The sequence below is a fragment of the Hypanus sabinus genome, unplaced genomic scaffold (genome assembly GCF_030144855.1).
Source record: "Hypanus sabinus isolate sHypSab1 unplaced genomic scaffold, sHypSab1.hap1 scaffold_220, whole genome shotgun sequence".
In the NCBI taxonomy this organism is placed as follows: domain Eukaryota; kingdom Metazoa; phylum Chordata; class Chondrichthyes; order Myliobatiformes; family Dasyatidae; genus Hypanus; species Hypanus sabinus.
The window spans coordinates 482,662-503,774 of NW_026780309.1; the positions used below are offsets into that span (position 1 = coordinate 482,662).

Below are 21,113 nucleotides of genomic sequence, written 5' to 3' on the forward strand. Positions count from 1 at the left end.
GGGGACTTTATATCTCACAACACTGGATTCAGTGATGAAACCCGAGATTAATGTTGTTGTCCCACTGGAATGATCAGAAACGTCCATTCAGGTGTTTTAATTACAAGCGCTCCCACACAGGTGACGTCACACACGCGAATTCACGCGCCTGACGTCACACATGGGCTGCCCTCATGTGCGTGGTGTCTTACATCACCGACACGCTGGTGAGCTCGAGCTTTATCGGTTTAACGGCTGAGCCACCAATCGCGTGACCGTCCCCACCTCGACCGCTGTAAACCAAAGCTTCAGGGGCTGCGCTACTCCCATTGATGCGAAGCAATGTCAATCACTGGTTACAACCAGTAATGGAGGCAGACAAGCCAAGTGGACATTGCCTCGCGGAAACTTTCCCACTAAAGTGTCAATCTCCCGTCAGGGCGGAACAAATCCCAAAGTAAATGTCCGCTTTCTGATTTATTTCCATTTCCGTCCAAGGGAAGTTGCGGAGTTTGTGAAGCATCTCCTGAGGCCGGAGTCTGATGTATCACTGAGAGGTAGGAGGAGACCGCTCGGCCCATCGGCGATTCCGGGAGAGAGGAGGATGATTTTACTGAAAGGATGAAGATGGTGTGAGGGGGGCGGACAGGATGTTTGTCCCGGTGGGGACAGGAGGGGCTCATCTCTGGAAATGACTGAAACCCATGGTGGTGGCGAGCAGAGGGATTCACCACATTGGGGGGCAAACACCGGCACACTGTTACCCTGCAATTGGAGCCAATGGTCCGCGCAAAGTGACAATTATTTGGGTTTTGTTGACACTGTACCTAGAATATGGTGTAAAATCCCGCTCCCCATACTAACACGGGTTATACAGACGAAAGAACAAACTGCCGGAGGAACTCAGTGGGTCAGGCAGCATCTGTGGAGGGAAATGGACCCTTTTGGGCTGAGACCCTCCCTCTGGACTGAGAGTGGACGGGAAATAGTCAGAGAAAGGAGGTGAGGGGTGGGGATGGGGCAAGAGCTGGGGAGTGAGAGGTGGATCCAGGTGAGGGGCGAGGTGGGAAGGTGGAAATAGTGACGGGGGTGGGAGATGAGTGGTTGGGGCAACACGGGGCTGCAGAAGATGGAAATTAATTCCGTAGAGGATTAACAAAGAGGTTAGAGAGTATTTGTGATAGAGAGTGCAATGAAGATTCACCAGACTGATCCCTGGAGTGGTGGGGTCATCATATGGAGAAAGATCAAATGCGATAACCCTTTCACTTAAGACTGAGAGGTGAACATATTGATATGCACAACATCATTACCAGTTGAACCAGGGATCCCAGTCTCTGAAAAAGGGGATGGACTGTCCCGGACTGAGATGAGGGGAAATGTCTCCACTCTGAGGGTGGGGAATGTCCCTAAAAACACACGACAGAGGGCAGTGAAGACTCGGTGATCGTCCTCACATAAAACAGAGGCCGGCAGAAATGTGCAGACCAAAGGGATCGAGGAAATGAGCATTGTGCAGAAACAGGTGAGATGAGAGAGCAGCCGCCATTTTGTTGATGGTTAGAGGGGCTGAATGGCCTCCTCTTGCTGTCTCTCACTTGTTGTTTCAGTGTTCCTGTCCAGTGAGGCCGGAGGAATATGAATAGAAATTAGTGTTTATAAACATGGACTGATTTAAATGAATCCTCCACATTTCTGGTTTGGTTATTGTTATGAGTTAGGTTCTACCGCTGCCGCAGAGACAACAAATTTCATGACATATGCTGGTGCAATTAAACTTGATTCTGATATTGATATGGGAGACCCATCACCGGTCACCTGATCCCAGTTACCGTAATGTGAGATTGAAGCATTTTCTATTTATTGGTATTCCTCAGAAAAGGCAACAGTTAAGTTTCCTTCTGTGGTTCCAAAGCAGAAGCTCTGTCTGTCTAATATTTCCACACAATTAAAATGGGGATATTGTTTATTATCATCGTGTACTGAGCTACAGTGAAAATCTTGCCTGATGTACCATCCACACAGATCAATACATTACGACAGTACATTGAGTTGATATACGACAAGACAATAACTGTAACAAAGCATTATGGCTGCAGAGAAAGTGCAGTGCAGATAGACATCTGGTGCAGGGTCACGTCGAGTTACATTGTGAGGCCGAGTCCATTTTATCATTCATTTGGCTTATAACCGCAGACAGGAAGCCGACCTTGAGCCAGGTGGTACGCGCGTTAAGGCTTTTGTATCGCTTACTTGAAGGGAGAGCGGTTTTGCAGCAAGAATGTCCAGGTTGTGAGGAGCTTTGAGTACATTGCCTGCTTTTCCGAGGCAGGGGAAGTGTAGGAAGAGTCCATGGAGGGGAGGCTTGTTTCTCTGATGTTCTCGGCTCTCCTAAGTTCTCTGCAGTTCCTTGCGGTCATGGGCAGAGCAGTTGCCATACGAAGGCGTGACGTATCGACAAGAAGCTCACAGACCTCGGCCTTCACCCTGTCTTGTGCAGCTGGATCCTGGACTTCCTGTCAGATCGCGAGAATGGGCTCCCTCACCTCTGTCTCTCTGACCGTCAGCACGCATACCCCACAGGGGTGTCTCCTTGCCCCCTCCTTTACTCTCTGTGCACCCACGACTTGTGTCGCCACTCACAGCTCAAATCTGTGAATTCAATTTGTTGACGACATTACATTGATTGGCCTAATCTCAAATAATAATTTTCAATCAATCTCCTGACAAGACTTGGTCCAAACAAACTTGTCACCCTTCTTCAGGAGATTAGTCAGCGGAAGAGCGATGCCAGCAAAGCTTTTACAAAGTTCTTACGATAATATCCAACCATTCCCAGAAACCTTCCAAGAGCCTTGTTACCAGTCGGAATAGAAACTTCAGAAAATTACCTGGACTTTTGCCTGAACAGAAGCCAACTTGACTTGACCTACAACATAGCCATCATAGGTCACAGTGGCATGGCCAAGTTCACTCTTAGCTAAGTTAACTGTAATGCTGGCCTGGGAAAGCCTGTCAAACAGCTTTTCTACTGCAGAGATATGCTCTTCCCAAGTGTCACTCCCAGTGACTACGTCAGTAGAACAGGTATCTGTGTGTTCCAACTCTCGAATTACAGAATCAATCATTCTCTGGAATGTTCCTGGGGCATTTTTCATTCCAAACAGCAAAACATTGTTTTCGTACAACCCAGATGGTGTCACAAACACAGAAATTTCTCTACCTCCGTCCGTCAACGGAACACATCGATAATCTCTCAACAGATCAATCTTTGTTAGAAATATAGCTTTTCCAACCTTACGATGCAATCATTCAACTGAGGGATAGGATAGACATCTGTTATTGTTACTGCATTTACCTTTCCATAATCAGTGCAAAATCTAGCAGTGTTATGCATATATAGTTTTAAATATATATGTCCCAAACTTAGGCGGTAAATGATACAGTCTTACGCTGGTGTGGTAAGGATATTCAGTTCAGTTCACAGGATTGAAGTGAGTGAGAAATTTGGCATTCAAGTAAACAGGTGTCGATGTTCTCCGAATCTTCCAATTTAGTCAAATGCAACCAACTAAAGAGCTTCATCTTCAAGTGAAATCTACCAACCCAGGCAAGGGTTTTCAGCAGATTTCACAGGGTTGCTCTCACATGCACTAATAGTCACAGACCGATTCATCATAACCGATCCTCAACCCCACACGCGAGGGCATTTAAAACTTCAGTGACAACTCTTCCCACTAGCCTTTGTGTGTCTGCCTGTCCTATGAAACAAACAGCAACGCTCCTTTAAATACCATTGTGCTGAACACCAGCTGTCCATCATGCAGGCCCTCCGCTCTATCTGTCTCTGTAACAAGCTGCTTGTGCTCGTCTCTCTCTCTCTCTCTCTTTTACAGACATGGTTCTTAGAGGCACAGTCCATAATCACAGGCCTAATAATACCATTGTTCAGCATATGTTCAATTTCTTGCTCAGCCAATTTACACTTTTCTACATTCATGCAATATGTGTGTTGTTTAATTGGGTTGGATTGACCAATATCTACGTCATATACTGTGACCGTAGTTTGCTTGGGAACGATAGGAAATAAATCTTTATACTTCAGAATTAATTCCTTCAGCAGTTGTTGTTGCTTTGGCTGCAGATGAGCCAATTTGTTATCAATGATTTCTTGAACAACCGAGTTCATTAGCTTAACTGGGACAGTGTTTGGCTTGTGAAAAGTCTCGGACGAGTCAACTGTTTCATTCTCAGGGTTGCCAGGTTCATATGTTTTGACAACACTCACAGATGGTGCCTGCTTGTCAACATAAGGGTTTATCTTATTGATGTGTACTACCTGTGTTAATTTACGTTGGTCTGGTCTTTTAATAACATAATTCACATAGTTAACGAGAGATTATTTCTTGCGGTCCATTGAGTTTCGCCTTAAGTGGATTCACCCACATTGGAAATAAAGCAAGCACCTTATCCCCCACCTGGTATTTTCTTTCACAAGCCCGCTAATCAAACCAAAACTTCATTGTGTTTTGAGAAATCTTTAAATTTTGTCTTGCTAGACTACAGGACTGGTGTAGTTTGATTTTGAATTTCAAAACATAGTCTGACAGGTTAACATGTACATCTCCATCAATCCACTGTTCCTGTAACAAGGTCAAAGGTCCCTCACTCTCTGACCAAATACAAGTTCAAATAGACTAAAGCCCAGTGATTCCTGTACTAACTCTCTTTCTGCAAACAAAAGCAAATGTATTCCTTCATCGCAGTCTTTTCCATTTTCAACACAGTATGTCTTAATCATTGTTTTGAGGGTAGAATGAAATCCTTCTAAACCCCTTGTGATTCTGGATGGTACACAGACGATGTAATTCGTTTAGCTCCCAGTTCACAAACTACCTGCTGGAATAATCCAGATGTAAAATTACTTCCTTGATCAGATTGGATTTCTTTGGGCAAACCAAATAAAGTAAAAAACTTGGTAAGAGCCTTTGTCACAGTTTGAGCTTTAATATTCCTGAGAGGTAGTGCCTCTGGGAATCTGGAAGAGGTACTCATAATAGTTAGCAAATACCGATGGCTTCCTTTAGTCTTTGGCAATAGGCCAAAACAACCCACTATAACTTTGGAAAAGGGTTCACCGAATGCAGGTATAGGCTGGAGTGGGCCCATTGGTATGACCTGATCAGGTTTACCCACAACTTGACAAGTGTGACAGGTTCTGCAAAAGATCACAACATCTTTCCTCAAATTAGGCCAGTAAAATTCCTTCATAATCCTTTTTACAGTATAATTCACTCCAAAATGGCCACCAAAGTACATACTGTGGGCCAAAGTTAAATTTTCAGTCCTGTAAACTTTAGGAACTAAAACTTGGTGAACAATTGGCCATTCCTCACTTGCAGGTATAGCAGGCGGCATCCACTTCCTCATTAACAGTCCATCCTTGAGATAATACCCTACTGGCACTTTCTTAATCTCATCATCAGAAAGAGCTGTTTCTTTTAAAGATTCAATCTCAGGGTCCCGGTTCTGTTCTGCTATAAACTCCTTCCTAGACAGGGATAAATCTTTCTCATCAGACTATCTACATGAATACTGTTTAAACACTGAAGGCAGAAAAGTCCCTGACAAGTCAGCATAATCTGAATCCCGATTTTGGCTATCATGGGTATCAGAATCATGCTGCACAGAACTGTCTGCGTCGGCAGACTTTTTAGCCATACTGTGAGTTACTGCGCAGGAAGGATAAATGTTAAAATCCATCTGTGGGTCGACAGAGGTTGGCTTAGTTGTCAACTGCACTGTAGGAACAACTTTACCATCTGCCAGGTCATTCTCTAACAGCAAAGTAACATCTTCCACTAGTAAACTGGAGCATAATCTGATCTTAGCAGGTCCCGAAATCAACCCTGACTGTAAAGGTCCCTTGTGCAATGGCACAGAAACCACGCCGCCCCCAATGCCTTTAATAAGATTTACCTCACCAGTGTCAGTCTCATCACCAAACTTTAGAACGCTGTCTCATATAAGTGACGGAGAAGCCACAGCATCTTGAAGAATTTTCACTGGTACCTTCGCAGACCCTTCCTTTACTAATACAAACCCATCAGATATATAATAATCAAATCCCTTCTTAACTCAGTCAGACCTCTCAGTCCTTAACTGAGTCTCAACAGAATGTTCAGAACCCTGTGGGGTTATCGGTGCTTCAACATACTGAACACAGGCATTCGGGACTGGTTCCTTTTTCTTTTTCTTCTTCAGATGTCTTGCTAGACTACAGGACTGCTGTAGTTTGTTTTTGAACTTCAAAACATAGTCTCACAAGTTAACATGTACATCCCCATCAATCCACTGTTCCTGTAACAAGGTCAAAGCTCCCTCACTCTCTGACCAAATGCAAGTTCAAATTGAACAATTGGTCATCATATGAGCAGCTTTCTTACAATAGTAACAAGTAAGACCAGAATATTTCTCCTTCAGCTGCTTCCCTTCATCCTTACTCGTGTCACTAGTCCCAGCTTTAATTTCTGGTTTACCCTGGTGATCCCTGCTACTCTTTTGGAAACTCGTATTCTGGGTAACTTTAACATTATGAGTTAAAGCAAACTCATCTGCTGATCTAGCAGACTCCTGCAAAGTGGCAGCATCCTTTTCATCTAAATATGCCTTTATGTCATCAGAGACGCATCTTTCAAATTGTTCAATTAAAACCAACTCTTTCAAGCTGTTAAGATCATCACTTATATTCTTATATGTGCACCAGTGGTCAAAACACACATACTTCTCATAAGCAAATTCCATATAAGTCTGCCTCACAGATTTCAAAATGTCTAAACTTTTGCCTGTATGCTTCAGGGACCAACCCATAAGCTTAGAGCCCACCCTGTTTCACTATGTCAAAATCAGCTGCTTCATCAACTGTCAAAACAGAATATGCTTGCTGAGCCTTCCCCTTAATTACACTTTGTAAGAGAATATGCCAGTCCTCTTTTGGCCACTTTAAACTCTGAGCAACCTTCTCAAACAGCTGAAAGTATTCATCAAACTCTGCCTCGTAAAAAGGAGGTTCCAATTTAACTAACACACACAAAATGCTGGAGGAACACAGCAGTCCAGGCAGCATCTATAGGGAGAACCACAGTCGAACCACTTTCCTCATGTTTGTTCTACCAATTTAACTTACTGACTGGCCTCAAACTTATCACCAGAGTCTAATGCCAGACCCCTTTGCTGCAATCTCTCTATATTTTCCAGCTCTAACACCCTCTGTCTTTCTGCTTCCTCCCTCTGTTTTTCTGCCTCTCTAGCCTCAAACTGCCTCTGCCTTTCTGCAGCCTCCATCTTTAATTTTTCTATCTTGTACTGGACCTCCAGCTCGCTAAGATTGCTTTCAGAAAACACCTCCAACTCCTCCACTTTAAACACACCCTCAGATAAATAATGTTCTGCTATTATCCTCTTCATATGTGCTCTCTTCATTGTCAATTTCACCTTTTACCAATACTCAACAACTCAATCCTACTGGCATCCTCTAATGCCTCAGAGGTTGAGGCTTCCGGAAATCTATCAACATCTATTGATGCTGATATTCCACACACAAATAAATCAAAAGGGATTTCCCCAATGAAATCAATAATTAATCAATCAATATGCTCCCAAATCTGTTCATATCCAGGACACACCCCCAATTTTGTTATGAATCGTAACGCTTTAGAAACAAACCAGCAGCAATAGACGACACCTGAAGACTGTTTTTGATGATAAAAGGATCTTTATTAGAATCTAGTTATAATACAGTAACTTAAGCAAGAAAATCAGAAGTTATGTGTATATATGTGTGTAAATATAACTTCCAAACTATTAAGCTTGGGGGAAACAAGGCTTCAAGTCTTGATGTGTTAGAGTATGAAAGTTCAGTATAACCACAGAATAGGTGATGAGAGAGATATTTGTAATCCAGGGTAAATGGCGAGAGAAGGCAATTATGTCGAATTCCACAGGCTCCACTGTGGTAAAACGAGACAACAGTCGCTGTAGATTTTATGCTTCATCGTTCCAAATCCACATACAAATTATCACTGAAAGTGACTTGTCACAAGGGGTATCATCTTCAAGTGAATTATCACATCAAACCCAGACAAGGGTTAACACATAAGTGGTCTTCACAGGATACGCCAAATCCGATCCACACCTATGGATCAAACGAGGTGATAACCACACATTCGATATATGGTGAATCGATAATTAACCCACCCTTGTGGTCACAGGAAAGTTCCAAACAGTGACCCTCAGCCACTAGTTCCCCGGTTCCGATCCTTCCACTTATCCTCCTTCCTCTCCGTCTGAGTGTCTCTGTCCTCAGTTAAAACTAAACAAGCTGTGAGCAAATTAAACAACCTGCAAGTCAGACTGACTCACCATCCTAATTTCTGTCTCTCTCTCTTAAAATGACAGTCCACAGCAAGCAAAACCTAGGGATTCATAATAACGACCACTCCCCATTGTGAACTGACTGGTGTGCCAGTAGTTGGGATGACTGAGTGAATCCTTTCCCAAATTATGAACAGATGAACGGCTTCTCTCCGGTGTGAACTTGCTGATGTCTCTGTAGGGTGGAAGAGCGAGTGAATCTCTTCCCGCATTCTGAGCAGGTAAACGGCTTCTCCCCAGTGTGAACTCGCTGATGAGTCTGTAGGTTGGATGACTGAGTGAATCTCTTCCCACAGACTGAGCAGGTGAACGGCCTCTCTCCAGTGTGAACTCGCTGGTGACTCTGTAGTGTGGATGACTTAGTGAATCCCTTCCCACAGAATGAACAAGTGAACGGCTTCTCCCTAATGTGAACTCGTTGGTGACTCTGTAGTTCGGATGACCGAGTGAATCTCTTCCCACAGACTGAGCAGATGAACGGCCTCTCCCCAGTGTGAACTCGCTGATGACTCAGTACGGTGGATGAATGAGTGAATCTCTTCCCACAGTCTGAGCAGGCGAATGGCCTCTCTCCAGTGTGAACTCGCTGATGACTCAGTAGGTTGGATAACTGAGTGAATCCCTTCCCACATTCTGAGCAGGTGAATGGCCTCTCCCCAGTGTGAACTCGCTGATGTCTCTGTAGGCTGGATGAATCAATGAATCCCTTCCCACATTCTGAGCAGGTGATTGGCCTCTCCCCAGTGTGAACTCGCTGGTGACTCAGTAGGGTGGATGAATGAGTGAATCTCTTCCCACAGTCTGAGCAGGTGAATGGCCTCTCCCCAGTGTGAACTCGCTGATGTCTCTGTAGGCTGGATGAATGAATGAATCTCTTCCCACAATCTGAGCAGGTGAACGGCTTATCCCCAGTGTGAACTCGCTGATGAGCCATTAGGTTAGATGACTGAGTGGATCCTTTCCCAGAAGTTCAGCAGATGACCAGCCTCTGCCTGGTGTGTTATGAACTGACTGGTGTGTGCACAGGTGGGAAGACTGACTGAATCCCTTCCCACACACGGAACAGGTGAATGGCCTTACCCAGTGTGAACTTGCTGATGTACCTTCAATCGAGATAACCGAGTCAATCCGTTCCCACTGTCTGAGCAGGTGAACAGCCTTTCCCCTGCGTAAAATGACAGACATGCCAGTTGGCCAAAGGACCGAGTGAATCCCTCCCCACAGTCTGTGAAGGACAGATGGTCTATTGAATCTCTTGCTCCACTTCTTAAGTATCTAGTCAGAGACAGCAAAACTGGTGTGCCGTGTTTGAGAGTCTTGGAGATAAATTCCTTCTCATTCTCAACCTGTAACAAGATTTACAAAATCCATCAATGGGTGTAGGACAACATTTCAGATGAGATCACTTGAGTTGCCAAGGTTTGAACTGGTATCACACTGTTACAGTGAGGTTCAACCCAAGTTGGAGAGAGAAATTATCTCCTGACTGGGCACAGTGCTGGTATCTGGAATGACCATCAATTTCCTCATGCTCTTGTGTCTCTATAGGAATGGGCATTTCTGCCATCTCCAATTTGTACCTTGGCTCAGTTTGACTCTATGCATTGGTATTATTCCCGGTTCCTGCTGAGCAGCATTGGTGCCTGGCCCCACAGTAACTGAAACAGTTTCATGCAAATAGTCTTTCTTGATGTGCAACTGGGATTTTCCTTAACTTAACGTGCCACAGTTTTAATGCCATATATAAAAAAAAAATTCCTGCTGAGATGAATGGTTGGTCTTCACAGCTGTTAAAAGGATTTAGAATGAATTTTTGTATTATTTCAGGTTCTTGTTACAGTAATAGAAAATTACAACACAGAAACAGGCCCTTTTGGCCATCTAGTTAGTGCTGAACTACTTCAACTGCACACTCCCATACCCTTACCATTTAGGTACCTATACAAAGATCTTAAAAGCTGAAATTGCACCACTTGTGCTGGCTGCTCATTCCACACCCAGATGACCGTCTGTGTGAAGAAGTTTCCCCTCATGTTTCCCTTAACGTTTCACCTTTCACCCTTAACCCATGGTCGCTGGTTGTAGTCCCACCCCATCTCAGTGGTAAAAGCCAGCTTGCATTTACCCGAGCTATGCCCCTCTATCACAATCAAATCTCCCCTCAGTCTTTTATGTTCCAAGGAATAAAATCCTGACCTGTACAATCTTCCCTTATAACCCAAGTGCTCCAGACCTGGCAACATCCTTGTGAATTTTCAATGAACTCTTTCAACCTCTTTTACATCTTTCATGTAGGTAGGTGACCAAAACTGCACACAATACTCCAAATTAGGCCTCACCAATGTCTTGTACAAAGTCAACATAACATCCATCTCCTGTACTCAGTACTTTGGTTTATTAAGGCCAATGTGACGAAATCTTTCTTTCCGTCCCTATCAAACTGTGACACCACTTGCAGTGAATTCCCAGTGAATCTGTATTCCCAGATCCCTTTCTTCAACAGTGTTCCTCAGTGCCCTCCCATTCACTGTGTAAGACCTAGGTCCTACCAAAATGCAACTTGTCTCAATTAAATTCCATTTTGCATTACATAACCCATTTTTCCAGCGGGTCCAGATCACACTGCAAGCCGTGATAGTCTTCCTTGCTGTTCACTACACCCCAATCTTGGTTTCATCCACTGAGTTGCTGATCCAGCGAACCATGTTAACATCCAGATTACTGATATAGATGACAAACACCAACAGATCCAGCAGTGATCCCTGTGGCACACCACTAGGCGCAGGCCTCCGGTCAGAGAGGCAACCATCTGCTACCACACTCTGGCTTTTCCCAATTTACTATCTCATCCTGAATGCTGAGTGACTGAACCTTCTTGACCAACATCCCATATGAGACTTCGTCAAGTGCCTTGCTGAAGTCCACGTAGATATCCTCTGCCTTATCTTCATCCACTTTCCTGATAACTTCTTCGAGAGACTCTGTAAGATCGGTTAGACAGGACCAAGCCATGCTGCCTATCCTGAATCAGTCCACATTGATCCAAATACTTGTATATCCAGCTCCTATATGTTTTGGTCATGTTCTGTACTGAAACATTTTTGGAAGTTTATTTTCTCTACAATTTCTAAAGTTTTAAAAATTAATTTACAACCTAATAAATTGACTGTTTTATTTGGCATAATCCCTCAATATTTTCATGGTATTTCTCCATCAGACCAACATGTAATTGCATTCGTCACATTATCGGCCAGAAGGGCTATTTTGTTGAAATGGAAAGATGCTTCTGCTCCTACGTTGATACAATGGTTTTCTCAGGTGATGTTATGTCTTAGTTTGGCGAAAATCAGAAGTCAAACTTTTGATTCTCAATTTGATTTTGAGAAAAGGTGGAGTTCATTTGCCCACCTCTATCATCTGATTTGAGTTAATTAATATGGTTTCATTCTGATTTTTCTTTAAATGGATTTGAGTTAGTGGATTGATGTTTATTTTTTATGCAAGCGTGTATGATGTATAGCTCCGGGGTTCTGCTGCTTTTTTTTGTTTTTTTCTTTCAGGGTTTTTTTTAGTTAACAGGGTATTTTTTTGCTTCTTTTTCTTTCAAAAAATATTCTTATAAATTTATTTTTTCTTATTATTACTGATATATTGCTTAGCTTTGTTAATCAGTTATTTGCTAATTTAATTTTTTATTGTACATAATGACATATCGACTTAATGTATCTTTTTTGTTAATCATCAATAATAATTTATTTAAAAAAAGATTTTAAAATGAAATATCTGCAACCTGCACACACTTTCCAATAACTTTCCCACTAGTGATATCAGGCTCACCAATGTATAATTTCCTAGTTTATTTTTAGAGTCTTTCTTGAACAGTGGAACAACACTGGCTGTCCTCCAATCCTCCAGTTCCTCACCTGTCACTAACGGGGATTTAAATATCTGTGCTTTGACCCCAACAATTTCTGCACTTGTCGTCCACAGGGTCCAAGGGAACAACTTGACAGGCCCTGGGAACTTATCCATGGTAATTTCCCTTAAGACAGCAAACACCTCCACCTCTGTAATCTGTACAGGGTCCATGGAGTTGATGCTGCTTTACCTCACTTCTATATACTGTGTCCATCTTCTGTGTAAATACGGAAGCAGAAAAATATCTCCCCCATCTATTTTGTCTCCTCATATTCTGATCTTTCAGATGATTTTTTTTTTTTCGCTTGCAATCTTTTTGCTCTCAACGCATCTGCAGAATCTCTGAGGATTTCCCTTCACCTTGTCTGCTGGGACAATCTCATGCCTTCTTTTATTTCTTTCATAAGTATTCACTTGAATTTCTTGAACCCCATTTCTTCCTATTTACCTGTAGCTGGTATGCACCTCCTTTTTATAGATCTGGGAGAGGAAAGCCAAAGGGCTGATAGACCTGCATAGTGGGAGGTGGGGGTAAGGGGGGGGGGGGTTAATCTAAAGTTGCAGGGGGAATGGGAGCCTGAATAACAGAACAGATATTGGAGGGGTGGTGGAGACAGATGTTGTTCTGTCCTCAAAGTCAGGAATGAAAAAGTTGAGCATTGTGCTGTGAATATGCTGAGCCCGGTATATTTCAATACAAGTAACAGTGTAGGACAGGTGGATGTGTTAAGGGCGTGGATCAACACCTGGAATTAAGATATCACTGTCATATTAAGAAGTTAGCATCTCGTTGGCCACTTGTGACCCTGGCTATTTTTTTTAAAGGTCATAGCATCCATGAGCTTGAGAATAAGAGTATAAAGGCACAATTGCTTTCCCATGAGATAAGCTGAGCGGGTGAGCAGCCTTGGTGTGAGAAGCACATTGTGCCTTATGTTTCTCATGGCTCCTGCAAGATAAGCAATTAGAGCGAGTGACTATTTACAAGGGCAGCAGACTTTGGGTGGTGGGCCTGTGTCTGTCTGCATCCAGACATAGTAGCAAATAAAACTGTTATACAAACAATTTATGACTGATAAAGTTAACAATACCCATCTGTAGAGAAACTAAGGGGGGTGAACCCGCAGGTATCTGTGTACATGACTGCATGATATAAAGAGAACTGTATTTGCTTCAGGAGAGAGAGACCCTCGAAGCAGCCTCCAAGAGAGAGTGCAACCCACGTGTGGAACCAAAGCAGATGGCCGAGATCTTAAATAATTTTTCATCTCTATTTACTCAGGAGATGGACAAAGGACCTACGGGAGTGTGGGAAAGTGGCATTAAAATCCTAGACATGTACAGTTTAAAGAAGAGAAGTTACTTTGCTGTTCAACTTCAAACATAGAAGTCTACAGCATATTCCAGATTTTTCAGCCTAAAATGTGCCAACCATGTAACTTACTCTGGTAACTGCCCAGAATTTCCCCAGCGCATAGCCCTCTATTTTCCTAAGCTCCATGTACCTATCTAAGAGGCTGTTAAAAGACCCTACTGTACCTGCCTCGACCACCGCTACCGTCACCCACAACTCTCTGTGTATAAAAAACTTATGCCTGACATCCCCATGGTAGCTATTTCCAAGCACCTTGAAACTATGCCCCCTCAAGTTAGCCATTTCAACCCTGAGAAAAAAACCTCTGGCTATCCACACGATCAATACCCCTCATCATTTTATACACCTAAAAAAGGCTCTAAATATAAACAAGGAAATTAAACCTTGCTTTGAGGATTTGTGAGAAGTATAGAAAATTATGAGGGTATGGATCAGGTAAATGCAGACAGCTTTTTCCACTGAGGTTGGGTGGGATGATAACCAGAGGTCATGGGTAAGTGGAAGGTGACCATTTAATGGGATAGTGTGGAAAAGCTCTTTACTGAAATGGTTGGGAGAGTGTGGAATGAGATGCCAGCGCAAGTGGTGAATATGACCTCAAATTCACGATTAAGAGAAGTTTGATAGGTACCTGGATTGTAGGGTTATGGAGGGTGATGATCCCGGAGCAGGTAGTTGTATTAGACAGCTTAAATGTTTTTTTCAGCATTGACTAGATGGGCCAAATAGCCTGTTTCTGTACAGAACTTCTCCATATTTCTATGGCAGAGAAGTTGTCCAAACTTGTTTGGAAGGGAAAAGGTAGGAGGGACAATGGAGCTGCAATGGCTAGAGTTTCTGGGAACAATTCGGGAGCCGAGTGATTGATACATCCCAAAGAAGTGGAAGTATTGGAAAGGCAGGAGGACACAACGTTGGCTGAAATGAGAAGCCAAAGCCAACATAAAAGCCAAAGTGAGGGCAAACAAAAGAGCAAAAACTATTGGGAAGCTTTTGGAAACTAACAGATAATGAGTAAAAAAAAAGTCAGATGAGCTCAAGGCTTGGAATTATGATTTGTAGTCATTAATGAGTCTTGGTAGCACCCAACAGACTGAGGCATTCAGAGGAACAAAATGATCCGGGCCTCAATATCTCCTGAAAAGCACGGCTCCCCACACCAGGTACCTTTCAGCTTTTGTTTCGGCAGGCACATTCAAACTCCACACGCTCAAAATTTCATTTCTGAAGGCCTCCCACTTACCATTGCCAGAAAACAGCCTTTCGCAAACCACACGTCAGATCCTTTCTGATACCATCCAAATTGACCTTTCTCCAATTTCGAATCTCAACCCGTGGTCCAGACCTCTCTTTTTCCATATTTACTTTGAATCTCATGGCATTATGATCACTAATGTCTGTCACCAGCCCTGGATCATTTCCTAACAGCTTATTGCATACTTCTGCATCGGGAATTCTACGTACTGAACAAGGGCACATTTGACAAATTCTACCCCATCTAGTCCTTTTACATTATGGGAGTCCTAGTCAAAATATGGAAAGTTAAAATCACTTATTGAATCAACCTTTGTTTCTTGGCATGGTCTGTGATACCCAAGGACATAGGGTGACAGAGGAAATGAAACACATTAACATTAGGAAGGAAATGGTGTTGAGAAGACTGATGGGACTGAATGCTGACAAATCCCCAGGTCCAGATGGTCTGCATCCTAGGGTATTAAAGGAGGTGGCCCTGGAAATTGCGGATGCATTGGTAATCATTCTCCAATGTTCCTTAGATTCAGGATCAGTTCCTGAGGATTGGAGAATGGCTAATGTTATCTTTCTTTTTAAGAAAGTAGGGAGGGAGAAAACAGAGAACTATCGACCTGTCAGCCTGACATCGGTGGTGGGGAAGATGCTAGAGTCCATTATTAAGGATGAAATAGTGGCATATCTAGATAGCAGTGATAGGATTGGGCTGAGCCAGCATGGATTTATCAAGGTTAAATCATGCTTGACTAATCTGTTGGAGTTTTTCGAGGATGTAACCAGGAAGTTAGACGGGGGAGATCTAGTGGATATAGTGTACCTCGATTTTCAGAAGGCATTTGATAAGGTCCCACATAGGAGATTGGTGGGTAAAATCAAAGCTCATGGCATCGAGGGGAAGGCATTGACATGGATAGAAAACTGGCTGGCAGATAGAAAGTAAAGGGTAGTGGTGAATGGGTGTTTCTCAGAATGGTAGGTGGTGACTAGTGGGGTGCCACAGGGCTCGGTATTGGGACCACAGCTGTTTACAATTTATGTCAACGATTTGGATGAAGGCATTGAAAATAACATCAGCAAATTTGCTGATGATACTAAGTTGGGTGATATGTTGGGTGACATGTGATGAGGATGTTAGGAGAATTCAGGGTGACCTGGATAGGCTGGGTGAGTGGGCAGATACTTGGCAGATGACGTTTAATGTGAATAAGTGTAAGGTTATCCACTTTGGGAGTAAGAACAGGAAGGCAGACTATTATCTGAATGGTGTAGAGTTAGGTAAGAGATCTAGGAGTCCTGTTCATCAGTCACTGAATGTGAATGAGCAAATGCAGCAGGCAGTGAAGAAGGCTAATGGAATATTGGCATTTATTACAAAGGGAATTTCAGTACAAGCGCAAGGAAATCCTCTTGCATTTGTACAGAGCCCTAGTGAGACTACACCTGGAGTATTGTGTACAGTTTTGGTCTCCAGGGTTAAGGAAGGACATCCTGGCTGTAGAGGAAGTGCAGCGTAGATTCACGAGGTTAATTCCTGGGATGTCTGGACTGTCTTACGCAGAGAGGTTATAGAGACTGGGCTTTTACACGCTGGAATTAAGGAGATTGAGAGGGGATCTGATTGAAACATGTAAGATCATTAAGGGATTGGACAAGATAAAGGCAGGAAATATGTTCCAGAGTCCAGTACCAGAGGGTATGGTTTGAGAATAAGGGGTTGGTCATTTTGGACAGAGTTAAGGAAAAACTAAGGAGTTAAGGAGAGTTGTGGGGGCCTGGAATGCACTGTCTTGGAAGGTTGTGGAGGCCAATTCTCTAGATGCTTTCAAGAAGGAGCGAGATAAGTATCTTATGGATAGGGGAATCAAGGGATATGGGGACAAGGCAGGAACCGGGTATTGATAGTAGTTGATCAGCCATGATCTCAGAATGGTGGTGCAGGCTTGAGGGGTCGAATGGTCTACTTCTGCACCTATTGTCTATTGTGATCTCCCGACAAATCTGTTCCTCCAAACACCACAGACTGTTGCGTGGAAACAAGTCCTAGTAATTGATTCAATATCATATTTCCCTGTCCTGAGCTCATCTGGCTTTCCTACGATGCTTCTTGCATTGTGATATACATAGCTCAGCACATTCATCGCACCATGCTCAACCATTTGATTGCTGACTCTGTCTGAGGTCTGAACAACATCTAACTGGTGTCAGAAAACAAACTCTCCCTCATTATCACAAAAACAAAGGAGCTGATTGTAGACGACAGGAGGAATGGAGACAGACTAACCTACATTGACACCAATGGATCTGGGGTTCAGAGGGTGAACAGCTTTAAGTTCTTTGGTATAAAAATCACCAAGATTTCACTTTGTCTGCACATACTGGCTATGTTGTGAGAAAAGCAAAACAGCACCTCTTTCACTTCAGACGGCTGAAGAAGTTTGCGATGGGGCCCCAAATCCTAATAACTTTCTGCAGGGACACAATTGAAAGCATCCTGACCAGCTGCATCACTGCCTGTTATGGGAACTGTACTTCCTTTAATCGCAGGAACCTGCAGAGAGTGGTGTGAACAGCCCGGCATATCTGCAGATGTGAACTTCCCACTATTCAGGACATTTACAAAGCCAGCTGTGCAAAAGGGGCCCAAAGGATTTTGGGGACCCAATTCACCACAAACACCAACTGTTCCTGCTGCTACCATCCAGGAAACAGTACCAAAGCAAAAGGAGCAACAGGCTCCGGTCATCATCTTCCACCAGGTCATCAGACTGATTAATTCATGCTGATACAATTGCACTTTCATGTTGTATTGACAGTCCTATTTATTATTAATTACTATAAATTACACATTGCACATTTAGATGGAGATGTAATATAAAGGTTTCTACTGTTCATGTATATGAAGGATGCGCATAATAAAGTCAATTCAATTCAATCTCTCCACTATCTGTTCTGTCATTCTGCCTCCTATTCCCCTTACAATTTACATCACCCTCCCCCGCACTAGCTCTAGCAAGCCTCACTGCTAGAATATTAGACCCCTTCCTGTTCTGCTCCCCTAACTCACCAATCCCCTCTCACCCCTTTGACTTTCCTCTGCCAGGCAACTCCCCTCAACAGTTTCTAAAGTGGTCCACCTGTTGTTATGGGGGATGGCCGCAAGAGTACTCTGCGATGGCTATTTAACCTCATTTCCCTTCCTGACTCTCACCCAATTTCCTGTGTCCTGCACCTTGTGTGTAACTCACCTTTCTTCATGTAATATCTATTACGCCCTCCAACTGTTGGATGATCCAGAATTCATCCATTTCAAGTTCCAACTCCTTCAAGTGCAGGGTTACAAGCTGCAGCTGGATGCACATCTTGTAGGTGAGGGCCTCAAGGACACTGGAGGTCTCCTCACCTACCCACCAATGTCCCCCCTAATTTGTAATGACCAGTGTGCACATAAATCTTGTACTGTGCATTTTTAGCCAGTGACAAGATGTGCACAGTGAATTTTATATGGAGAGGCATTCATTTTAATAGCTAGCAAATCACTGTCGATAGGAACTTTGATCTCGTCTGGGTTCAATCGAGTTCATCTGCACTCTCACGCAACTGGTTTAACAGGCCTGGAACAGGTTGTTACGAAGGATGAACAGCTCTGATGGGCAGAAGGGTGCAGGGTTGCCCATGTCCCCCTCCCCTGGGAGAATTACAAACCGTTACTGTTGCCAGCCTGTTAATGAGAGAGAAAGAGATGGAGCAAAACATATTGGAATGGAACATTTGCTTCAGACAGGGGCTAGATAACACCGGGGGAGAGAGACCATATTATGACTCCTGTAAGACTCACGGCTCCGGAGAGGGCTGTTTACTTGGTACTATTCTGTTCATTAAAATTCCTCAGTGGACAGCCGGAGTGGGCTGGTTTGATGGGCTCAGCCATTCAAAACTGATTGACACCTGAGAGCCTGTGAGTAGGGATAAAAGTGAGGTCTGGGGATACACCTCTCAGACGCACCAAGAGACACACTAGTGAGCACTGTTTAAGTGTTGGAACCCACGAGAAAAGTTGGTGACATCAGAGACCGAATGAAGAATTTTAACTCACAGTGTTTATAGCGAGGCCGGTGGGGGCTTGTGGGTGAGTCCACCCTTGCCTGGGTGACGAGTCCACCATAGAAGAACGGTCTAGCTAAAGGTGAGAGGGGTCATACCTGAATGGCCACAACAACACATCAATAGATCAAGATCGTAAAGGAAGGTTTGCAAGACAATAGCTGTTACTGTTTGCTCACTCTCTCTCTCTCCAACAATTACAACACATCAACCAACAACTACCTCAGCCTGTATGAACTGAACTTTATACTCACATATGACAATTCATTATCCCCTAGACAATGATAGCTTGTTTATTATTGATTATTATTATACCCACACTTTTAAGTTTAGTATTGCTAACGTGTATTATCTGCATTGTTGATATTGATTTGTATATTTTACTAATAAACACTGTTTTGAAAATAAACGGATACTTCTATTTTTGCTGGTAAGACACCCAGTTACGGGGTACATAACAGGGTAATGAAGGATTTTCTCACCAGAGCTTTTGCACTTTGTTCATATGTGGTTTGCTTGCTAAATTACAATTTAAAAAGTCAGATTTCCAAATATCACTCCACTTCTTCCCACTTGCAAATTCTCCAGCAACTTTTGCATCACCACAATCCACACAGGTAACAACAGTTTCTATATTGGACATAAATATTTCCCCTGAACCCACCCCCAAATGACTGACAGTGGTGAAATCAGTGATGGCAATGCCAATGAATATGAAGGGAAGGGCAGTAGTCTGTCTCATTGTAGTCTGGCACATCTGTGATGTGAATGCTACTTGTTGCCAGACAGAATGAGATAAAACATGTTCTCACTGGTAGAAAAGTCCAGAGCAAGAGGAGTTAGAACAAGCAACACACACAAAAGGCAGGAGGAACTCAGCAAGCCAGGCAGAATCTATGGAAAAAAGTACTAATGTTGAATTCCGCCGGCATTTTGTGTGCGTTGCTTACATTTCCAGCATCTGCAGATTTTCTCTTGCTTGCGACTGGAGGTAGACCAAAGGTGATTTTCTCAACTGGTGATGTAAAAGATTTTGTGCCCTTTCTCTGAGTTCCCAAGCTGGAGCTCAGCTCTGTCTGAGAACCATCAGTTCCCATTCCCTGGGGCCCGTGTACGGATCGGGGGCTGAGAGAGAGGGAAGAGAGCAGGACTCTCCTGGGGTTGCGGGTCACAGGAATTGCCCCGAAATCGGTGTTTAAGGTAAAGAGACAGAAAATCGCTCTTACCTGCACACGATATTTCAAAGGCCTTCTGAGTACTGTGCGCATGCGTCATACTCAGAGACGCCGCAACCCTGACGCCTGCGCATTTCAACTGTGCTTCAATGCCGGCCAAAAACTATAACGCAGGGGCCTATGGGTATTCACGGTGCCATTAAACATTTCTGCAAGCACTGGTTTAATGTCCGTACCTCATTTTTTTTTCGTGTGTATAGAAAAATCTGCAGCTGTTTTAACGCAGAAAGCGGCACCGATAAACAATATACTCAGTATCAACGTGTATCTCATGCCAAAGTAAAATGCAGATCTGAAACGCAGGAGATTCTGCATTTTGGAAATACAGAGACGCACACACACAAAATGCAGAAGGAACTCTGCAATTCAGGGAGCAACTAATTAGCGGAATACACAATCGAGCTGAAGGGGCTCCGCCTAAACGTTGTCTATTTATTCCTCTCCACATTTATTGCCTGATCTGTTAATTTCCACTACTATTTTCCAGAAATTAACCACCTTTTTTTTCGGGCAACCTGTTTCCAAATGTTTCCGATCTTTCTTTTGTAGCCACAGCCTGCTGGTTTGATTCCACCTCCTCCTCGTGAACTCCAGGCCCCATCTCTCTCTGGAGCCCCAAAGCCCTGACTAAGGCTGGCAACTCTTTGGTTTCCGACTGCACCATGGAAGATTCACTAGCTAGTCTACTATCAGACTTTAGAGATGCATTGTGTTGCGAGACCGCAGGTTCGTTTACTGTGAGTGTCGCTTTAAATGTCTGAGTGAGGCGGGACTGTGACGTCAGACACAAGCTGCGGCAGAGAGAGAGGGAGAGAGAG

The 21,113-nt window shown here is 43.5% G+C and overlaps 1 protein-coding gene across 3 annotated transcripts; it reads right to left on the bottom strand.

Moving 5' to 3' along the window:
* Positions 1-7,714: 7,714 nt before the first annotated feature.
* On the bottom strand, positions 7,715-20,331 carry LOC132387779 (oocyte zinc finger protein XlCOF6-like). 3 transcript variants are annotated; one of them, XM_059960149.1, is made up of 2 exons: positions 20,287-20,331; positions 7,715-9,758 (listed from the first exon to the last, which is right to left on the bottom strand). In XM_059960149.1, exon 2 carries the CDS (start codon positions 9,344-9,346, stop codon positions 8,540-8,542), a length of 807 nt encoding a protein of 268 aa, XP_059816132.1. In that variant the 5' UTR covers positions 9,347-9,758; positions 20,287-20,331; the 3' UTR covers positions 7,715-8,539. The 3 variants fall into 3 exon arrangements, with proteins under 3 accessions (XP_059816132.1, XP_059816130.1, XP_059816133.1); XM_059960147.1 differs by having other exon boundaries at positions 7,715-10,199; positions 20,287-20,327; XM_059960150.1 differs by lacking the exon at positions 20,287-20,331 and adding an exon at positions 19,053-19,329.
* Between the last annotated feature and the right edge of the window lie 782 nt (positions 20,332-21,113).

What these genes read in the sequence shown, in the direction of transcription:
- LOC132387779 (XM_059960149.1), bottom strand. Translation starts at nt 9,346, where the DNA reads ATGGCTCATCAGCGAGTTCACACTGGGGATAAGCCGTTCACCTGCTCA.